The 19,937-nt window shown below is 40.8% G+C and overlaps 3 protein-coding genes and 1 pseudogene across 4 annotated transcripts; all 4 read left to right on the forward strand.

Annotated features, from left to right (window-relative positions):
• The first annotated feature begins 243 nt into the window (after positions 1-243).
• Positions 244-4,220, forward strand: LOC147933939 (ATP-dependent Clp protease proteolytic subunit-related protein 4, chloroplastic-like). Of its 2 annotated transcripts, XR_015572215.1 has the most exons (6): positions 244-567; positions 1,278-1,481; positions 1,633-1,688; positions 1,894-2,020; positions 2,188-2,462; positions 2,566-4,220. XR_015572215.1 is itself a non-coding variant. In XM_087474899.1 (5 exons), the coding sequence occupies exons 1-5, from the start codon at positions 301-303 to the stop codon at positions 2,275-2,277; spliced, it is 744 nt and encodes a 247-aa protein (XP_087331025.1). In that variant the 5' UTR covers positions 244-300; the 3' UTR covers positions 2,278-2,760. The 2 variants fall into 2 exon arrangements, 1 of the variants encoding a protein (XP_087331025.1); XM_087474899.1 differs by having other exon boundaries at positions 2,188-2,760.
• A 3,401-nt stretch (positions 4,221-7,621) lies between these two features.
• On the forward strand, positions 7,622-18,922 carry LOC104718649 (ATP-dependent Clp protease proteolytic subunit-related protein 4, chloroplastic-like). Its single transcript, XM_087474897.1, has 11 exons — positions 7,622-7,736; positions 7,821-7,928; positions 8,015-8,119; positions 15,276-15,603; positions 16,314-16,517; positions 16,669-16,724; positions 16,930-17,056; positions 17,224-17,301; positions 17,626-17,739; positions 17,833-17,942; positions 18,700-18,922. The coding sequence occupies exons 4-10, from the start codon at positions 15,337-15,339 to the stop codon at positions 17,902-17,904; spliced, it is 918 nt and encodes a 305-aa protein (XP_087331023.1). The 5' UTR covers positions 7,622-7,736; positions 7,821-7,928; positions 8,015-8,119; positions 15,276-15,336; the 3' UTR covers positions 17,905-17,942; positions 18,700-18,922.
• LOC147933940 (uncharacterized) lies at positions 9,895-10,961 on the forward strand (annotated as a pseudogene).
• Positions 14,507-15,010, forward strand: LOC147933941 (uncharacterized). Its single transcript, XM_087472399.1, has one exon. The coding sequence runs from the start codon at positions 14,507-14,509 to the stop codon at positions 15,008-15,010; it is 504 nt and encodes a 167-aa protein (XP_087328525.1).
• Positions 18,923-19,937: the final 1,015 nt, after the last annotated feature.

Here is a 19,937-nt window from a genome sequence, read left to right on the forward strand (position 1 = left end):
CATAAAGAGCAGAACATATGCGCAGATCTCTTAGCAAAAGCGGCGACAGTTCATAATAATCCATATATGTTGTATTCTTTCTGTCCAAATTTTCTGACTACTGCTGAATCAATGATATTGCTTGCGGATTTTATTGGAAAAAAAAAAAAAAAAAAAAAAAAAAAAAAAACTAAAACTAGTGGGCTTATTGAGTTATTGTTGAGCCCATTAATAATGTTATGAAGCCCGAATTGATTCAGATCGTCGTTATCGTTTCGGGGTCTATCGGCCACTCTCTCTCTCTCTCCAACAAAGTAAAAAATGGAGGTAGCCGCAGCGACTGCGACGAGCTTCACAACGCTCCGAGCTCGTCCGTCAGCGATAATCCCGTCTTCTACACGTAACCTGAGATCTAAAGCGAGATTTTCTTCTTCCTCGTCTCTCAGAGCTTCTCTCTCTAATGGCTTTCTCTCGCCGTATACCGGAGGAAGCATCTCTAGTGACTTTTGCGGCGCTAAGCTTCGTTCGCAATCGCTTAATCCGTTAAATTTGTCCAGCTCCAAACCTAAGCGCGGAGTTGTCACTATGGTACTTGAATTTTGTATACTCTTCACATCGTTTCTTGATTAGCTGAGGTCTCCGCTCTTAGGTTTTCGTGGCTATAGCTAATATTTCTGCTCGATGCTTCCGTGGTTGTGAATTCCCAGAAATTTTATTGGTTGAGACACCAATTGTTGTTCCTTAGTTTTGAACCAATGGATTAGAGTGATTCTAGATATAGGGAATCAGATTGCAAGGGGTACGACTGCTCATTCATTTCTATAGCTGACATTTATGTTTCTGTGGTAGTGAATTTCCAGAAATTGTATTGGTCGTTCATACTTCGACCTGCTGTTGTTATTTAGTTTTGAACCAGCGATATCTATGGATTAGAGCGACTCTAGATATGTGTAGTCAGATATCAAAGAATGCTCCTTCATTGCTAGTTTTTAATTGATAGGAGATGGTACATGTTTAATTAGAAGGTTGAGTATGAAGATTATGTGTTGTATGATTTCCTGGTAAAGAAGAAGTTGAGTATTTGTCACTTATTATGTGGCAGAGGTTTCTCTGATTATGATCAGGATCCTTGGCTGACAATTGTCATAGAGGATTTGGAGGCTTTTGTATTCTTCACATACAGTTTCTTTGTCTTACCTAATCTTAGTTGTGCTGAAATTTATGGTTGATCGATTCACTGTTGGTGAGCCTTTTCTTTTTCTTTGATTCTTATCATCGTGCTTCCCTCTTATCAACAGGTTATACCTTTCTCAAAGGGAAGTGCACACGAACAACCTCCCCCTGATTTGGCATCATATTTGTTCAAAAACCGAATTGTATATTTGGGAATGTCTCTTGTACCTTCAGTTACTGAGTTGATACTCGCAGAGTTTCTTTACCTTCAGTATGAAGACGAGGAAAAGCCTATTTACCTTTACATAAACTCGACAGGGACAACCAAGGTAGGCTTCCATATGGAAAGTCCTTCATATTATCAACGCATGCTGAGTAAAATTGAAACTGTTGTTTGTTTCAAATGAATGATGATGAGTCTACAAATCATTACCTATTCATTAAAAATGTTTTAAGAGAATTTATCTTCTCCCATTTCAGAATGGTGAAAAGTTGGGCTATGATACTGAGGCTTTTGCAATCTATGATGTCATGGGGTAATTGATCTTCATTCCTTTTCTACTACTTTCTTCTTTCACTTATTTTTTCCCTAATAGTACTGGTAACTGGACTTGAATCATGAAACTGCCTTCCCAAATATTTAAAATTGCACTTGGAGACAGTTTTCATATCATGCCTATTTTGGGGAGACCAACCAGTTATCCATGCACCAATGAACTCTTATCTTTTCTTTGACTTCAGGTATGTCAAACCACCAATCTTTACTCTTTGCGTCGGGAATGCTTGGGGTGAAGCTGCTTTGCTTCTGACTGCTGGTGCAAAAGGAAATCGCTCTGCGTTGCCCTCGTCAACTATTATGATAAAGCAGGTTCTTTCTGATCATTCTTTTAGATCTTAGGTGGCGTCTTTTTCCCTCCCATAGAAGATTTTGTGCTTCGTATTCGAGTTAGAAGAAACTAAGGCTTATGATTCCTAATTTCTGTTCATGCATCTTTTACTCATCCATCTATTTTCTCGTGTATGTTAACTTTGTAGCCCATTGCTCGATTTCAAGGCCAAGCAACCGATGTTGAAATTGCAAGGAAAGAAATCAAGCACATAAAGACAGAAATGGTGAGAAGATAAACTTGATATAAATTCACATAGTAGGGCCGAGGCAACCAATAAGACCATTATCGACGGACTTAAAAAGCGACTCGAAGATAAGAAGGGCCTATGGACCGACGCAAGCCAAAAGTGTGCTTCCATCTGCGTTGTAGCCATGGATTTCATTCTGCTAATCGTATGGCTGATCTCGGTGTTCGGAATTGGTGTGTACTTGCGACGATGATGCTTGTCCTTCTTCGAAAAATACTTGATCTTGAGATAGGGACATTTGTCCTTGAGACGATGACGCTTGTCCTTCTTTCACAGATACTTGCTCGGCGGACTCTTGCTCGGCTAAGCACTCAACAGATGTTGGTAGTGCATTGGTCGATGGTTCAACGACGAGCAGCGTTAGCACGGGATTGCCGTCATTTGTTCTTTGCTTTTTCGAGACTTAAACATTGAAAGTCTCATCTTGCAGAATCTTTTCCTTTTTTAATACTTGAACTTTGGGCTCGCAAGGAGATTGATGCTCGTTTGATCGATGCTCTCGACAGGGATAACTCGACGGAGGTCGGGGTCAAATGTTGAGGCGAGGACGGCCAGGGCGTCAGCCGGTGCGTTGTCGGTGCGGGGGATTTTTGTTAATTCGAATGACTTGAACGAGTCAGATAGATCTTGGACGACTTTAAGGTAAGCGTCCATTCGGTCGTTCCTGACTTCATAATCACCGCTGAACTGGTGGGTCACCAGCTGCCAGTCTCATTCCTGCGATGAGGGTTTCGTATTCGGCCTCGTTGTTTGAGGCAGGAAAGGCGAGCCGGAATGACTGCTCGAGCACTTCACTTGTTGGCGAAACGAGGTGTATGCCAATCCAGAGCTGTGTCGTGAGGACGTGCCGTCAACGTGCAACGTCCACTTCTCTTCTCTCGGGGCGCCGGACTCTAGTTCAGGGGATAGCTAGACCAAGAAGTCAGCAAGTACTTGAGATTTCGCACAAGTGCGATCCTCGTATTCAATATTGTATACGCTTAATTCCACCGCCCATTTGGCGAGGCGGCCTTGTTTACTTGGGCTGTGCAGAATGGTCCGCAGGGGTTGATTGTTCAAGACTTCAATAGTGTGGGATTGGAAATATGGTCGTAGCTTCCTAGCTGAGATAACTACAGCGTAAGCGAGCTTCTCCAACGTGGGATAGCGAAGCTTGGCTCCGACGAGACTTTTACTTACATAGAAAATTGGGTGCTGTTCTCCCCTGTCCTCCTTGATCAATACGCCACTAACTGCCGAACTGGATACGACAATGTACATATATAGCATTTCGCCCTGATCGGGCTTTGCTAGGACGGGTGGAGTAGCTAAATAGTTCTTGAGTTCCTGGAAGGCGGACTCACACTTATCATCCCACTCGAACTTCTTGTTGTTGCGAAGCAACTAGTAAAACGGTGGACACTTATCAGTAGAACGTGATATAAATCGGTTGAGTGCAGCGATTCGCGCAGTAAGGCGTTGAACTTCGCGAGTATTAAGCAGGGACGGAAGGTTAGTAATCGCCGATATCTGTTTCGGGTTTGCTTCGATACCCCTCTTCATGACGGGTTATCGTAGGAACTCTCCAGAAGTCATGCCGAAAGAGCACTTGGCTGGGTTCAGGTTCATATTATATATGTTAAGTACTTCGAAACATTGAGTGAGGTGCAAGACATGATCACTGGCACGGGTTGATTTGACCAGCATATCATCGATGTACACTTCCATAGTTTGCTCTAGCTGCTCGGCAAACATACGGTTAAAAAGGCGCTGGTAGGTCGCACCAGCGTTTTTAGGCCGAATGGCATGACCTTGTAGCAATAAGTTCCGTGATCAGTGATGAAAGCTGTTTTTCTCCTGATCGTTCTTATGCTTCATAATCTGGTTATACCCCGAATATGCATCCATGAACGATAGAAGTTCGTTCCCTGCGGTTGCCTCGACTAGTTGGTCGATTTGCGGTAGGGGAAAGCTATCCTTCGAGCACGCCTTGTTGAGATCAGGGAAATTGACGTACACCCGCCATTTGCCGTTCTTTTTCTTTACCACTACTGGATTGCTTAACTAGTCGGGGAACTTAACCTCTCTAATGGATCCAACATCGAGCAACTTTTTGACTTCCTCATTGACGGTGGTAGTGCGCTCTGGACCGAGGTTTCGTCGCTTTTGTTTGATTGGCTTGAATGTCGAATCCACGTTGAGCTCGTGGCAGGTTATGATTGGGTCTATTCCAGTCATGTTGCTCATATTCCATGCGAAGGTTGTGGCGTTCTGACATAGGAACTTCACGAGCTTGTCCTTAATGAACTGTGGCAGGTTGGCACTGATCCCCATGCAACAACTTGTGTCGTTCGATAATGAAGCAGGTTCTCGCTACCAGTGGATCTCCTCGTAGCGTAAATACTCCTCTAGAGGTCGGGAACTTTAGGCATTGATGATAAGTCGATGCCACTGCTTACATTTTATGCAGCGAGGGCGTGCCGTGAATGACATTGTACACGATCGGCTTGTTGACGATAGCGAAATTGATGCCCACCGTCATAACCGTGTCACCATCGAATCCGGTGAGAGGTTGGACATCGTGCTCGGCCGTCCGTAGGTCAACCTCCATTTGGATGAGCACATCCTTAAAAATAATATTGACCAAGCTGCCTCTGTCGATCAAGATTTTAGTGACCACGCTTTCACCAATTTATATCTAGACAACCAGCGGGTCGTTGTGCGGCGCACTTAGACCTGCTGTGTCTGCCTCAGTAAATACAATCAGAAAGTTCGTTGTAGGCTGCGTACTTTGTGCTAACCACTCCCGTTAAACCTCCACTCCCCGCCGGTAAGCTTTGATTGAACGGACCGAATCTCGGCAGGTCGCCAGACCGCCCATGATCATATTAATTTGTCGGTGGCGCGGGGGCAGAGTCTCGGTTCCGTGTGTGGCGCGGGGGTAGTGTCATACCGCTTACTCGGATTTTTGTTCTCGGGGTTAAAGAAGTTGTTTTCCTTGTGGGCTGCTATTTGTCTCTGCTCGAGGTCGACGTCGATTTGGCCCTCTTTGAATTTGTCGAGCAAAACGGACTAGAGAGTGCGGCACTCACAATACTTATTTCTACCTTTACCCAATGGATCCCGGACCCACTTGTTATTCCAAGGTTTTGATGAGGACACTTGGGGATTTTGGTTGCTAACAGCGAATGCTTGACCTTTCTTTCGTTTTTCTAATTTATCGGAATACTATTTGTCAAAGTGTTGACGAGGCTCTTGATGCCCTCTCTTCGTCTACCTTGATTTATTTGTTAGCGCGGTGCAATGCATCGTCCAAAGTTAGAGGCTCGTGGATTATGATGTCTTCCCTAAATCGGGATCCATGAGCAAGAGCGTTACGAAGGGAAGAGACTGCCGTATCGTCGGCTATTAAAAGCTTCAAAACGATCCTTTTGAACCTTTCCATAAAGTCCCGAAGCGATTCGTCATTCTGCTGGAACATATTCTAGAGATCAGCATTTGAGGCACCTCTAATCATAAACGTAGAGTGATGCTGGAGAAAGGCGGTGGTGATTTTGTGATAGCTTCCTATCGAGTTCATGAGCTAAATTCTCGACAAACAACTGGCAGCAGCCAGCTTCGTATTCATCTTCGCTGAAATGAGCTCGGCTAATTGCAAAGCACATTAAAGTTAAAAATGGTTTCAGATCATCCAATCCGTTGTATGGGATAAACTTGAACTTGTTCATGTAACGGACGCGAACGCGGGAGATCCTTGCCGTAAACAGCGAGCATTGGACTTCCTCGAGTACTCGATAAGGATTGGTGGACTCTTGAGGAGATTTCATGGACCATCGTCTCTAAACGTCGTATGGTTTCGTCCTTGAGATCTTCGTCAAACTGTCGGCACGGCAGTGTTGGAGTCGGGGGACTCCCGCTTCGCCGGCCCCGGCTGTCCCGCTGCTCGTCAGTTGGCTCCTCTCTGTTGTGTCTGTCGACGGATCCTACGATTATAGACGCGGGGCGGCGTCTGTGGCTCTCATATCGGTCTTTCACAAATAGCTGCGGAGGGGCAGGAGGATTCTCGTTTTGATCGGCAGGATTGCTCTCATTTCGGCGCTCGCTCCTCCTTCGCTGGAGCCTGCTGATCTGATTTTGGAAGGCCTCTTGTGCAGCTGCAATCACCTCGAGCCGTTTGTTTGTTCTGTCGAGTTGATCGAGTATGGCTTGCATCAGGTCGTCGAGTTCACTCCTTCGTGTTGTGGGCAAGGCGTTTGGGAGAGCAGCAGTGTTGGTGACCAGTTTTTCTGCGACAAGCCCAGGCTCGGCGTGTGCAGCGACGAGAGGTTCATAGGGCACGTCGGGCGCTGTCGGAGAGGTTGTGTTGTTCGGTAGGGAGCCTTCGATTGAGGTCGTCGTGGAAGGTAGAGGCGGGACAGTGTGTGTTCTTGTTCACCCCCATCGTTGCTCCATTGTCTGTTCGGACGTGATGTTGAGATCTTCACTGGAGTTCGTCATTGGTCTTGAATCTTCGTGGAAATGCGGACTGTTGGTCTTGATTCGTAAAAAAGAAGCGCTCTACTCTAGCCCCACGGTGGGGGCCAATTGTTTGTACCGGGGATTGCAATACTAAGTAAATTAGGTTTCGAGGAAAGAGTGAAGCTAGTTCTTTTATTAACGAGGAAACGTGAGGTCGTCACTAACAGAGAGTCAAGATCGAGCTCTTCAGTTCACAAGAGAATTAACAAGCTAATAATGACGAGCTAAAAAGTGGAAACGGATTACACATAAAACAATAACAGATATCGATGCAAAGTACTGCTCTCCGGGTAATGTCAAGGGATCAGGATGATGATCCCAATAAATGCTGCTTCCTTTTATAGGCGACTGTTGACCTAGGACTCCCTATGGTGTCCAACGCGGATTTCCGAAACTACCCTCTATGGAGAGTTAATGACTTTCTCCCAATTTTGTCGGGCCGAGATCACAATTAATGAGTCTTGTTCGGCCGAGTGGCATATTGGACGCAGCCCATGTCCAACAATACTTAGCAGTTGGCGTACGCGCCCATGTATTGTTGTAGGCTGCTCCACAGTAGGCTGCTTAGCAGTTGTAGGCTGCTCCACAGTAGGTTGCTCCACAGTAGGCTGCTCTACCTCAGTTATAGTATCATTGTAGGCTGCTCTACAATGATACTAGTCAACCTTATTTACTTAGTATTGAGCAAGATAGGATACAGATGTGTGATGGCACAAAATCAATTTCTCATGTTTCTCAGAATCTGGCAATTTAAAATCAATGGGTGATTCTAACAAACATATTAATGGCATATCGGGAGTTAAGTGACAAAATGGGGGAAAAATTGCCAGATTTTGAGAAACATGAGAAATTGATTTTGTGCCATCACACATTTATGTTCTATCTTGGACGCTCCTAGTAGGCTTCTTTACAATGATATTGTAACTGATTCATTCATGATTGATAAGAAGGTAATCTTTCTTCACTCAGAGCTTTTCTTTTCGTTCTTGTTTCTCTTAACTTCTGATAATTTTTGTGTTTTACCTCTTTTGAAGTTTGTCAAGTGTCCTGGTCCCAACTGCAACATGCTTTGTTTTTCCAGTGACGTTGAGTGTGTCTTTCATGTCAATTGCCGCGTTTGTCAGTCCACCTTCTGTCCAAAGGTTTGAGAATATATATCATATAAGGAAGGATTGTTGTTTTGGTTGTTTTTCTTGACTCATGTCTTTGTCATTTATTCTCTGTGAAGGCTCTAGTCAACATGAGCGTACTTTTTTCTCCATGAGTGTGGTAAGCGTCAATCTTGGGGCATCTCTCAGACTATATACATCAGTTATCTTGACAAGATTGGAAGGTATATTCCTAATGAGCACCCTCAACCACAAATACAAGACTTGAAAAAAAAATTAAAATATTGAAAGGAGTTAATAAGCAGGTGATCATAAGTATAAGCATATGTTAAAGAGAGAGCTCATATAACTAACAATACCTCTCTTTGTCTTGTGGAGGCAAACTTGAACTTGACATTTCTGCAAGAGACAATAAATGCAGCTAGATGCCACCAATTCCTACGAGTAGACCTTTATAATACCGCAAATCCTTAATCACTCGACTAATAAGAACAAGAACAAGGGATTCTTCTAATAACAATGAGAATGGTGTAGCAGCGCACTCAAGGACACAAAGCTAGTTCCTAAAAGATTACATTGATATCTCAATAGTAACTCTATTATGGAAGAATATAAGAAAATAATCCCTAAGAACTTGATGTTCATCGTTTGTGAGAATAAATTGGTTCCAAACCTTTCATTTTTGCCAAGTACATAACAAAATGGGAACCCCTTGTCGGTGTGATCAAATATGCCCCTAATGTGTTTGTCTTGCAAATTTGAGAAACAAACAAATAAGTGCAAAACTTGCAGACTCTAGTAACTACAAGATGAAGAAATGTATTGAAAATAAAATAGTGTTATGTAATTTTCCAGTCAGGTAAAGGGCTGTAGACATGACTTTCCGGTGTTATCAACGCATGATCTCATTTGTATACACTTCTTGTGAAACCAGGCAAGTCTACAAAACAACATAATCAAAACATTTATGCTTAAAAAACATAACGAAGATCCAAAAGCAGAATTATCAATTACACAAGTTATCAGAAATCCTATCTGAATACACAAAATGACAACTATCAGAAAGAGACGTTTAATCTGAATCCACACTCCACAGAACTGAAACTTGAATGCTTCCATGGCTTCTATAATTCTATGTCAGCACCTAATTGAGCAAAAGTTAAGAGATTTTCGCAAGGCATGAGCCATAAACCTTCTCAGATTAGACACTAATTCAAGTAATCCTAACTTTTCAATAACTTAATCTCTCTAACTAGAATTCAAAATCAACCCTATTCACTAAGACCTCGCAGAATCGACCACAAAAAAGTAATAGAACTTAACCTACAAAAGCATCACACTTTAATGATACGAAGCTTAAGACAAGTGATGTAAAGGAAAGATATAAAATCCTTGGAGGTGTGAAGGAGAGAGAGTTGGATTTGTTGCTTTCCAATAAATGGGTTTCGTCTTCTCATCTGATTCAACAATCGAAGGCGCTGAACAAAATCCATCGTCGCTTTCCGAAGCTTTAACAAGACCTTTTTTTGAAGTTGATAAACACAAATAACAAAGTTCTGATTAGTTTCACACAATATGCAAAAAAAACTTATATGAAGATTCGTAAAACAATCCTACTTACTGATAATGATGAAGACGATTAAGTGAACTGATCGCATTTTTGCTGAGAATTGGTCGAACAATTCAGGTTCAATGCTCTCTCTATTCATTCATGTTTATAAAAAAATCTGAAGAAAAACAGAACACGACAGATGCTTCTCTGAAGTGGCCAATAGATGTTTTTGTTTGGTAGCCTCATAAAATTATATTCCCTCCGTTTCAAAATATAGGATGTTTTTAGTAAAACCACGCAGATTAAAAAATAACTATTTTAAAAAAGTTCAACCAATTATAAACAAGACTGCATAATATAAAGTATTAAACTAATATAAAAGTTACACAGAAACTTGAAAACATATTATATTATGAAACAAAATATTTCCTCAAAACATCATATATTATGGAACAGAGGGAGTTTACTTTTTCGAAAAATAGGAATCTCAGTATTACTCCGGTTTGATTTGGTTTCTATTAAAATCGAAAAAACCGGAATTTTTCCAGAGAAAAAAAAACTAAAACTAGTGATGCCTTTAAAAAAATGAGAGAGAGGGGATTTATGTGAAGAAGCGATTCACGAGACTCGATTTAGTCTGATTGTGAAGCCAGTCAATCTCCATAAGAAAAACCTTCATGCTCCGCTTACCACTCTGCCCAGGCTGTGGGGCGTTGCTGACGATGTTACGGTTGAACATGGAGAATAAGAAAATTCAATTCTTATTCCAATCAGAGGAATCAATGTCGGCGATTGTAAGCCGGGGACCTTGGTCCTTTAATGATTGGATGTGTGTGACCCAAATCTGGAACCCAACGCATACTGATATTGATCTAAAGACAATTCCGTTTTGGGTCCAAATAAGAGGAATTCCAGTCCATTTCCTCACTCTCTGAATGATTACATACATCGGAGAATCCTTGGGTCACTTCATTGAAACAGAGTTCGGCAGTGACGATGCAGTAATGGTCGATTACGTTCGAGTCCGACTACTGTGGAACATTGAGACCCCACTCCGCTTCCAACGTCAATTTCAGTTTGGAGACAGGAATTGTATCTTGAAATTTCGTTACGAAAAACTCCAGAATTTCTGCTCTCTCTGTGCGATGCTGACCCATGATGTCTCTGATTGTCCCTCTGGCATTAACCCTCCTCCGCCGCCACCAGAGTAGGATGATGATGATCCCGACTACAATCCAGAAGGTGACGACGTCCAACATCCTGAGGCACCGACACCCATCCGCCAAATAAGCCCGGCGTCGACTGACGCAGAAGGTAATCCAAATGCATCCAAGAAGAGGAAAACAGAGGCATCAACCTCTTCAGAATAGGCTGAATTCCCTCTGGTTTACAGTGACATGCGACAGACTTTTGCTACGAAGGATACTCAACAATGTTATGTGAAGCGTAATATCCGCCAGTCTGAAGTTCTAGAGGTTTGTAACTGGTTTTTGATTCCAAAGGACACACCCGAGCAAGCACCTAAAGGTACAGGGAAAGGAACTCCGACCAACCCAAATACCAACGGTGAAGGTACGGTGGGCCATAATCCACTGGAGCCACCATGAATACAAGCTTTTGGAACTGCCGGTGCTTAAAAGGGTCCCTAGTAGTTCAACGCCTAAAAGGGATTAAGACAACTTATTCCCCGGACATACTCTTTCTCGTTGAAAGGAAGAATCCTGATGATTTCATCTGCGATGTTGCTGCTTAGTTAGATTATGACTATATTGAGTGTGTATCTCCGTTGGATATTGGGGGTGGTCTAGCTTTACTTTGGAAAAAGACTATTTTTGTATGTTTTTATGAAGTTGATGAGAAAATCATCGACTACAAAATCAATAATAAAGAAGTTTTCTTTTACTTCTCTTGTGTCTATGGTCACCCAATTCGGAAACTGAGACATATTCTTTGGGAACGATTACAACGAATTGCAGTCAATAGAAATGGTCCATGGTTGATGTGTGGTGATTTTAAAGAAATCTTACATAAGCATGAAAAAGAGGTGGAAGAGTTCGAGAAAATTGGAGCCTCACAGATTTCAGGAACATGGTTAATATGTGCAAAGTTTCCGACCTTCCTTTCCAAGGAAATAACATGACTTGGGCGGGGAAGAGACAAAAGCATATCGTGCAGTGTTGGCTTGACCGTGCAATGGCTAATGACCAGTGGAAAGCTACTTATCCAGCCTCTAAAGTCGTCTACCTCGAAATGGTAGAATCTGATCATCGCCCAGCCATCAATAAGATTAGACGAACAACTGAGATTGGTATTAAGCCTTTTCAGTTTGATACACGATTGTGTACAAATCCTGATATTGAAAGTGTGGTCGAACAAAGCTGGAATGGTATAGACACACAACATCTTTCTTTATATGAGAGAATCAGGTATTGTAGAAGATAATTATCTGCCTGGAAAAGGAACAATGGAACTAATTCGGCTATTCGGATAAAAGACTTAACCCAAAAGCTTGATGTTGCACATACCGATACCTCTGTTACCCTTGCTCAGATCTATGACCTACGGCGCTCGTTGGCCAATGCATATCGCGATGAAGAAAAGTTCTAGCATCTGAAGAGTAGGAACTTATGGTTAAATTATTGAGACCGCAATACCCGCTTCTTTCATGTTGTAACAAAAAAACAGAATTGCACGAAACCGCATAACTTCAGTCCAAAACTCACATGGTACCTCGATCTACAGGAATAAGGATATAGCTTCAGAGGCCATAACCTACTTCAGTGATCTCTTCTCTAGTAGTACTCAATCTGCTCCCTCCATTGTCGTTCTTAATATTCAACATGTTGTAACAGAAGAGATGAATGCTACTTTATTATCGAAGATCACAACGGAGGAAATTAAAACAGCAATATTCTCTATTGGTGGGACGAGAGCTCCTAGCCCTGATGGATTCAATGCTGCATTTTATCAACATTATTGGCATATTGTAGGCCCTGCCATCATTCACGAAGTTAGACACTTCTTTCTTACATGCGAAATTCAAGTAGATTGGAACCACACTAACATGTCTCTCATCCAAAAGATTATGGAGCCTAAAACAATGAAGGACTTCCTCCCCATAAGCCTCTGCAATGTTACCTATAAGATTATATCCAAAATCTTAACTAAGAGATTGAAGAATGTCTTATCTGGAATTGTCTCAGAAAGCCAAGCAGCTTTCATTCCAGGACGTTACATCACTGATAATGTTATGATCGCTCATGAAGTATTCCACTCACTAAGGGTTCGTAAACGTTGTGCCAACTCATATATGGCTGTGAAAACTGACATCAGTAAGGCATATGATCGTATTGAGTGGACATTTTTAGAAGAAGTGTTAGTTAAGAAAGGCTTCGCTCTTCAATGGATAAAATAGATAATGGCATGTGTACGCTCTGTTTCCTTCTCTGTTAATGGAAGTCCTTATGGATTCTTCAGGGCAAGTCGGGGATTACGTCAAAGTGACCCGTTATCTCCCTCCTTGTTTATTTTATGTGTTGATGTTCTAAGCTCTTTAATGACACAAGCTAGTAGCTACACGGACTAGGATAATCCAAGGAATTCAAATAAGTAATGGAGGACCAAAAGTTTCCCATCTCTTATTTGCTGATGACTCCTTGTTCTTTTTAAAGGCGGATCACTGAAATAGTGTCAATCTACTCAAGATATTCAATGAATATGGGGAAGCCTCCGGACAGATAATCAACTTCGACAAGTCCTCAATAACATTTGGGAGCAGAGTCTACCATCATAGAAGAGAGCGTATTAAACATACATTGCACATACCAAATCTTGGAGGAGGTGGCAAATACTTAGGACTACCAGAGCAATTTGGAAGGGGAAAAAAAGAAAGAGATGCTGCAATATATACACACCCAGGTCCAGAACCGGACTGATGGCTGGCAAAATAAATTCTTATCACCGGCGGGTAAAGAGGTTTTCATTAAGGCCATGGCATACGCTATGCCGGTCTACTCGATGAATTATTTCGAGCTTCTTGCTGAATTGTGCTCAGAGCTAGATAGATTAATAGCAAACTTTTGGTCGGGATCTACACGGGATAAACGGAAACTCTCATGGGTGGCTTGGAAAAAACTAATCACCTCAAAGGACACAGGTGGCCTCGGATTTCGCGATTTTAAGCTCTCTAACCAAGCACTTCTTGCTAACCATGTCTGGAAAATCATGAAGAGACCAAATAGTCTTGTCTATCGTCTACTCAAAGCAAGATATTTTAAAGATGGAATTTTTTTTCTCCGCAACAAAAGGACACAAACCATCATATGGTTGGAATTCTCTTAGATTTGGACGAGACCTGTTGGCCACCGGAGTTCAATTTAATATTGGAGATGGGAACAACACCAAGATGGGAGTCGACCCTTGGCTTCCAACAAATCCTCCTAGACTGCTCAGATTGATTAATGAGAATGATATGGAGAAGAGTGTTAAGCTATTAATCCATGAGTCTTCTCCAAAGTGGGATGATATGGAGATACCAAGGCTTATTGATCCTAGGGATCATTACCTGATACACAAGATTTATCTCCCTTCAACGCCAACAGCAGATGATTATCTCTGGAGTTGTTCCAAAGATGGACAGTACACTGTCAAATCAGGATACTGGCAGGCCTTATCCTTGGCAAGGGGCGACAACACACCAAAAGCTTTGTTGGCTACTAACCCTGATATTGCTAAAAGAATATGGAAATTGGATATAACACCCAAGCTCAAGCATATCCTATGCGTATTGCTTCCAGAGCAGTTGGAGTGGCAGACAACTTAAGAAGAAGGAACATACAAGTTAAACCCGTATTGCTCTCGATGTTGTGATGATCTGGAAACCAGTGGACATATTTTTTTCTCATGCCCCCACGTCATTCCAATATGGCGATCAGCTGGTATACCTACGCATGTCCTTGGTAACAAAAATCTTCCAATAGAAGATAAACTCCGAGACCTATTATAACTCCATGGAGACACCAATATTCCAAAGCTTAATCAAACACTCCCCTTCTGGATAATGTGGCACATCTGGAAAAGCCAACATAACTTGGAATTCAACAGGAAAGTGACTGACCACAATGATACGGCAAAACATGTGAAGCTTGATACAGAAGAATGGCTGAATACTAAAACTCATCTATTGGATCCGAATCCTACTAGGCAACAATTTCAACCTTGGCGCCAAAAATGGAAGCCACCAGACTATGGATGGGTGAAGTGCAATTACGATTCCTCATATCATGAAGGTGACCGTGTCTCTGGCTTAGGATGGCTAATTCGGAATTCTTCAGATATCTTTCTTGAAGGCGGAATGGGCAAATTTCAAGGACGTCCTACAGTACAAGAAGCAGAATGTACAACACTCTTACAGGCAATAAAATCATCATGGGCGTTAGGATTTCAAAACGTGGAGTTCACTGGAGGACAACTCTACTGTCATACAATTAATCAATGGCAATGCAAGAACTCTGAGATTACAACACTATATCCATACGATAAAGCAATGGTGTTCAGCGTTTGATTCCATAAAATTCACCTTCAATCATAAAGAGCAGAACATATGCGCAGATCTCTTAGCAAAAGCGGCGACAGTTCATAATAATCCATATATGTTGTATTCTTTCTGTCCAAATTTTCTGACTACTGCTGAATCAATGATATTGCTTGCGGATTTTATTGGAAAAAAAAAAAAAAAAAAAAAAAAAAAAAAAAAAAACTAAAACTAGTGGGCTTATTGAGTTATTGTTGAGCCCATTAATAATGTTATGAAGCCCGAATTGATTCAGATCGTCGTTATCGTTTCGGGGTCTATCGGCCACTCTCTCTCTCTCTCCAACAAAGTAAAAAATGGAGGTAGCCGCAGCGACTGCGACGAGCTTCACAACGCTCCGAGCTCGTCCGTCAGCGATAATCCCGTCTTCTACACGTAACCTGAGATCTAAAGCGAGATTTTCTTCTTCCTCGTCTCTCAGAGCTTCTCTCTCTAATGGCTTTCTCTCGCCGTATACCGGAGGAAGCATCTCTAGTGACTTTTGCGGCGCTAAGCTTCGTTCGCAATCGCTTAATCCGTTAAATTTGTCCAGCTCCAAACCTAAGCGCGGAGTTGTCACTATGGTACTTGAATTTTGTATACTCTTCACATCGTTTCTTGATTAGCTGAGGTCTCCGCTCTTAGGTTTTCGTGGCTATAGCTAATATTTCTGCTCGATGCTTCCGTGGTTGTGAATTCCCAGAAATTTTATTGGTTGAGACACCAATTGTTGTTCCTTAGTTTTGAACCAATGGATTAGAGTGATTCTAGATATAGGGAATCAGATTGCAAGGGGTACGACTGCTCATTCATTTCTATAGCTGACATTTATGTTTCTGTGGTAGTGAATTTCCAGAAATTGTATTGGTCGTTCATACTTCGACCTGCTGTTGTTATTTAGTTTTGAACCAGCGATATCTATGGATTAGAGCGACTCTAGATATGTGTAGTCAGATATCAAAGAATGCTCCTTCATTGCTAGTTTTTAATTGATAGGAGATGGTACATGTTTAATTAGAAGGTTGAGTATGAAGATTATGTGTTGTATGATTTCCTGGTAAAGAAGAAGTTGAGTATTTGTCACTTATTATGTGGCAGAGGTTTCTCTGATTATGATCAGGATCCTTGGCTGACAATTGTCATAGAGGATTTGGAGGCTTTTGTATTCTTCACATACAGTTTCTTTGTCTTACCTAATCTTAGTTGTGCTGAAATTTATGGTTGATCGATTCACTGTTGGTGAGCCTTTTCTTTTTCTTTGATTCTTATCATCGTGCTTCCCTCTTATCAACAGGTTATACCTTTCTCAAAGGGAAGTGCACACGAACAACCTCCCCCTGATTTGGCATCATATTTGTTCAAAAACCGAATTGTATATTTGGGAATGTCTCTTGTACCTTCAGTTACTGAGTTGATACTCGCAGAGTTTCTTTACCTTCAGTATGAAGACGAGGAAAAGCCTATTTACCTTTACATAAACTCGACAGGGACAACCAAGGTAGGCTTCCATATGGAAAGTCCTTCATATTATCAACGCATGCTGAGTAAAATTGAAACTGTTGTTTGTTTCAAATGAATGATGATGAGTCTACAAATCATTACCTATTCATTAAAAATGTTTTAAGAGAATTTATCTTCTCCCATTTCAGAATGGTGAAAAGTTGGGCTATGATACTGAGGCTTTTGCAATCTATGATGTCATGGGGTAATTGATCTTCATTCCTTTTCTACTACTTTCTTCTTTCACTTATTTTTTCCCTAATAGTACTGGTAACTGGACTTGAATCATGAAACTGCCTTCCCAAATATTTAAAATTGCACTTGGAGACAGTTTTCATATCATGCCTATTTTGGGGAGACCAACCAGTTATCCATGCACCAATGAACTCTTATCTTTTCTTTGACTTCAGGTATGTCAAACCACCAATCTTTACTCTTTGCGTCGGGAATGCTTGGGGTGAAGCTGCTTTGCTTCTGACTGCTGGTGCAAAAGGAAATCGCTCTGCGTTGCCCTCGTCAACTATTATGATAAAGCAGGTTCTTTCTGATCATTCTTTTAGATCTTAGGTGGCGTCTTTTTCCCTCCCATAGAAGATTTTGTGCTTCGTATTCGAGTTAGAAGAAACTAAGGCTTATGATTCCTAATTTCTGTTCATGCATCTTTTACTCATCCATCTATTTTCTCGTGTATGTTAACTTTGTAGCCCATTGCTCGATTTCAAGGCCAAGCAACCGATGTTGAAATTGCAAGGAAAGAAATCAAGCACATAAAGACAGAAATGGTGAGAAGATAAACTTGATATAAATTCACATAGTAGTGAAATAAGTGTTGACCCTCGTGATGTACATAGATTACTTAGTTTGATCTTCGTTATGCAATAGTGTCCAGTTGTATATGTGATATGGGGAACTATAAATATATGTAACATGTAGGCAATGGGTCTATACTTGCAGACATCTTGATATGCATCACTTAGCCATTAATTGTATGTGCTTGCTAGCGAATCTAAAATCATGCTATCATTATCTTTCCGATGCTTTTCATTTTTTATCGTAAAACTTAGCTGAAAAGTTGTGTCTCTGTTCTATGTAATGTTGTGCTCAAGGTCAAGCTGTATTCAAAGCATATTGGTAAATCCCCGGAGCAGATTGAAGCTGATATGAAACGCCCTAAATATTTTAGTCCCAGTGAGGCTGTTGAATACGGGATCATTGATAAGGTGCGGTAAATGACAGAAAAATCGGAAAAACATATTAGTGGTTTTGTTTTCCATCTGCAAAATTGAATTTTTCTTCATGTGCTACGTTTGCAGGTGGTTTACAACGAAAGGGGCAGCCAAGACAGAGGAGTTGTGTCCGACCTTAAAAAGGCACAACTCATTTAAATGTCAGATTGTCTTCCGAAATCCCCCAAAATTAACAGGTTAAAGCTAAAATTTGCTCGCTTTCATTCTGGATATCGATTATAATGATTATGGAATTGCATTTTGGACTTCAATCTCCTATATAATTGCACAAAGCATAAATTTTACACTTGTCGGGGACATATTCTGGAATCATGTACTGCTTTCGTTCTGTCACATTTGGACCAATTATCCCATTGTAGGAGCATTTACTAACAAAAGGGAACACCTGTAAAAGTTGAAATACTTTTTACACCTCACAAATGGTTTATAATAATTACTTCAGCATTCATGCAATAGCCTTATAGAAGAAACCCGACGAATACATGCTTATAGTGGATGCGTATCTTCTAGTTTTGCATTTCCTCTAGTTCAAATAGTTACTTCCCATTTCCCTCTGTTGCTCTCTTAGGACCCATTTTTATAGTGATATCATTTTCATTGCCCATTATAACAAATTTCACTATTGATGGCCGACACCTATCCAAGGGTTATGCTCCTTCAGACACTAGAATTCGTATCATTGGTTGTCTTAAACAAATGATTAAATCTCAAACTCTTGTCCTCTTTGATTGTCTGCCTATTAACACCAACCATTGATACGTCTTTCGTGACTAAAAGCAAGGATATTCGACTTCTAATTCTATTGGCTTCTCCTTTTAATAGTTTTTACTTTGTTATGACGTTATAATCATTATGTTATGACTTCTAATTCTATTTGCGTTCCTTTTGAAAATTTAATCTGTCATGACATTATCATTTCGCTGTGTTTCTCAGGCTGGAGATTTGACGACTGATCAAAAGGGGGAATCGGTGAACCATTCACCAGCACAAAAGTGGGGTAAAGTCTTGGAAACATGTTAGTAATGTTACTGGTAATGCTGCAAATTTTTAGTGCTATTTGAACAGAAACAAACCCATGTGTAGGCTTGATGCCTAGAAACAGGATGGATTGGTGTATTTCAATAGTATATGCTTTTAATCATTTAAAATGAATCAATTTCGTTTGCTCACCCCTAATGCGGATGTGTATATGTGTTACAAACCAATATGTTGCTTTGTGTTCACACCAAGCAAGAACGTGTACCGTTTCTGGAATAAGAAGGAGATAGGCATTATGATAAATTCCACCCACCCCATTATCTTTGTATCCCTTTTTCCTATGAAAAGCCCACATTTGTCACAAACAGTCAACAGTTTTAATGACGTCACCGGTTCCTCCTTACGTGCCGGCGAATATGAATCGTCCAGTGGCATAAGAAGAAGAAACCATCATTTAGATTTAGATTTTAGAGTTAGGGTACGCATTTTTTATCATAACCAAACGTTGACAAAAAAAAGGGTTCATATCTAATCAGATATTGGTTTTCTTTTGTGGAGTCATCGGTTCTCTACATGTCAGTCAGATTTCGAGGCATCATTATTTATCTGACTAGTAAATCATGAGACTAATCTGAATTTTGGTAAACAAACTCCGTCGGAAAAAAATATTTGTGGTAGAGATGATGATTGTATATAAACTTCCCTTGAAAGTGAATCTCATTCAGAGGAATATTATATAATCTGTGACAAAGGGAATGTATCTAGGAGCTTTAGGGGACTAAAAATCAAATACCATTAAGTGTATTACAACCAAACCAACAACAAAAAGGGTTCAGTGAATTCTCTACTTAGCTTCTATTCGAACTAGACTTGTAGCATCCTTTTTGTCTTTCTATAATCTTCTCCTAATAAGCGTACTTATATTGTAACAACAATTGTTTTATTATTCAAATATAAAGCTAGGCTGCTGTTAATATCCTACCACTCAATGTGTTACTCTTATTGTCATCACTAAAATTAATATATACACATCTAAGAGCAACTGCTACTTACGTGGTGTGTTTATCTTATTTTACATTAGTTTATGAGTTTTAGAAAGTTAAAGCGCTTTTTTTTTAATTTTCCATATTTTATAGATGCAGTGGTAGGTTAGTAGCAACTTGTGTGTATCTTTACTCTTTAGAAATGTTTTT

Source organism: Camelina sativa, chromosome 11 (assembly GCF_030686135.1).
Source record: "Camelina sativa cultivar CO46 ecotype springtype chromosome 11, ASM3068613v1".
NCBI lineage: Eukaryota > Viridiplantae > Streptophyta > Magnoliopsida > Brassicales > Brassicaceae > Camelina > Camelina sativa.

Coding starts and splice junctions, on each gene's coding strand:
- LOC147933939 (XM_087474899.1), top strand. CDS start 301: ATGGAGGTAGCCGCAGCGACTGCGACGAGCTTCACAACGCTCCGAGCT. Junction 1,689..1,893: donor GCAATCTATGATGTCATGGG/GTAATTGATCTT, acceptor CTTTGACTTCAG/GTATGTCAAACCACCAATCT. Junction 2,021..2,187: donor CAACTATTATGATAAAGCAG/GTTCTTTCTGAT, acceptor TTAACTTTGTAG/CCCATTGCTCGATTTCAAGG.
- LOC147933941 (XM_087472399.1), top strand. CDS start 14,507: ATGTGGCACATCTGGAAAAGCCAACATAACTTGGAATTCAACAGGAAA.
- LOC104718649 (XM_087474897.1), top strand. CDS start 15,337: ATGGAGGTAGCCGCAGCGACTGCGACGAGCTTCACAACGCTCCGAGCT. Junction 16,518..16,668: donor ACTCGACAGGGACAACCAAG/GTAGGCTTCCAT, acceptor CTCCCATTTCAG/AATGGTGAAAAGTTGGGCTA. Junction 17,302..17,625: donor AGCACATAAAGACAGAAATG/GTGAGAAGATAA, acceptor GTTGTGCTCAAG/GTCAAGCTGTATTCAAAGCA.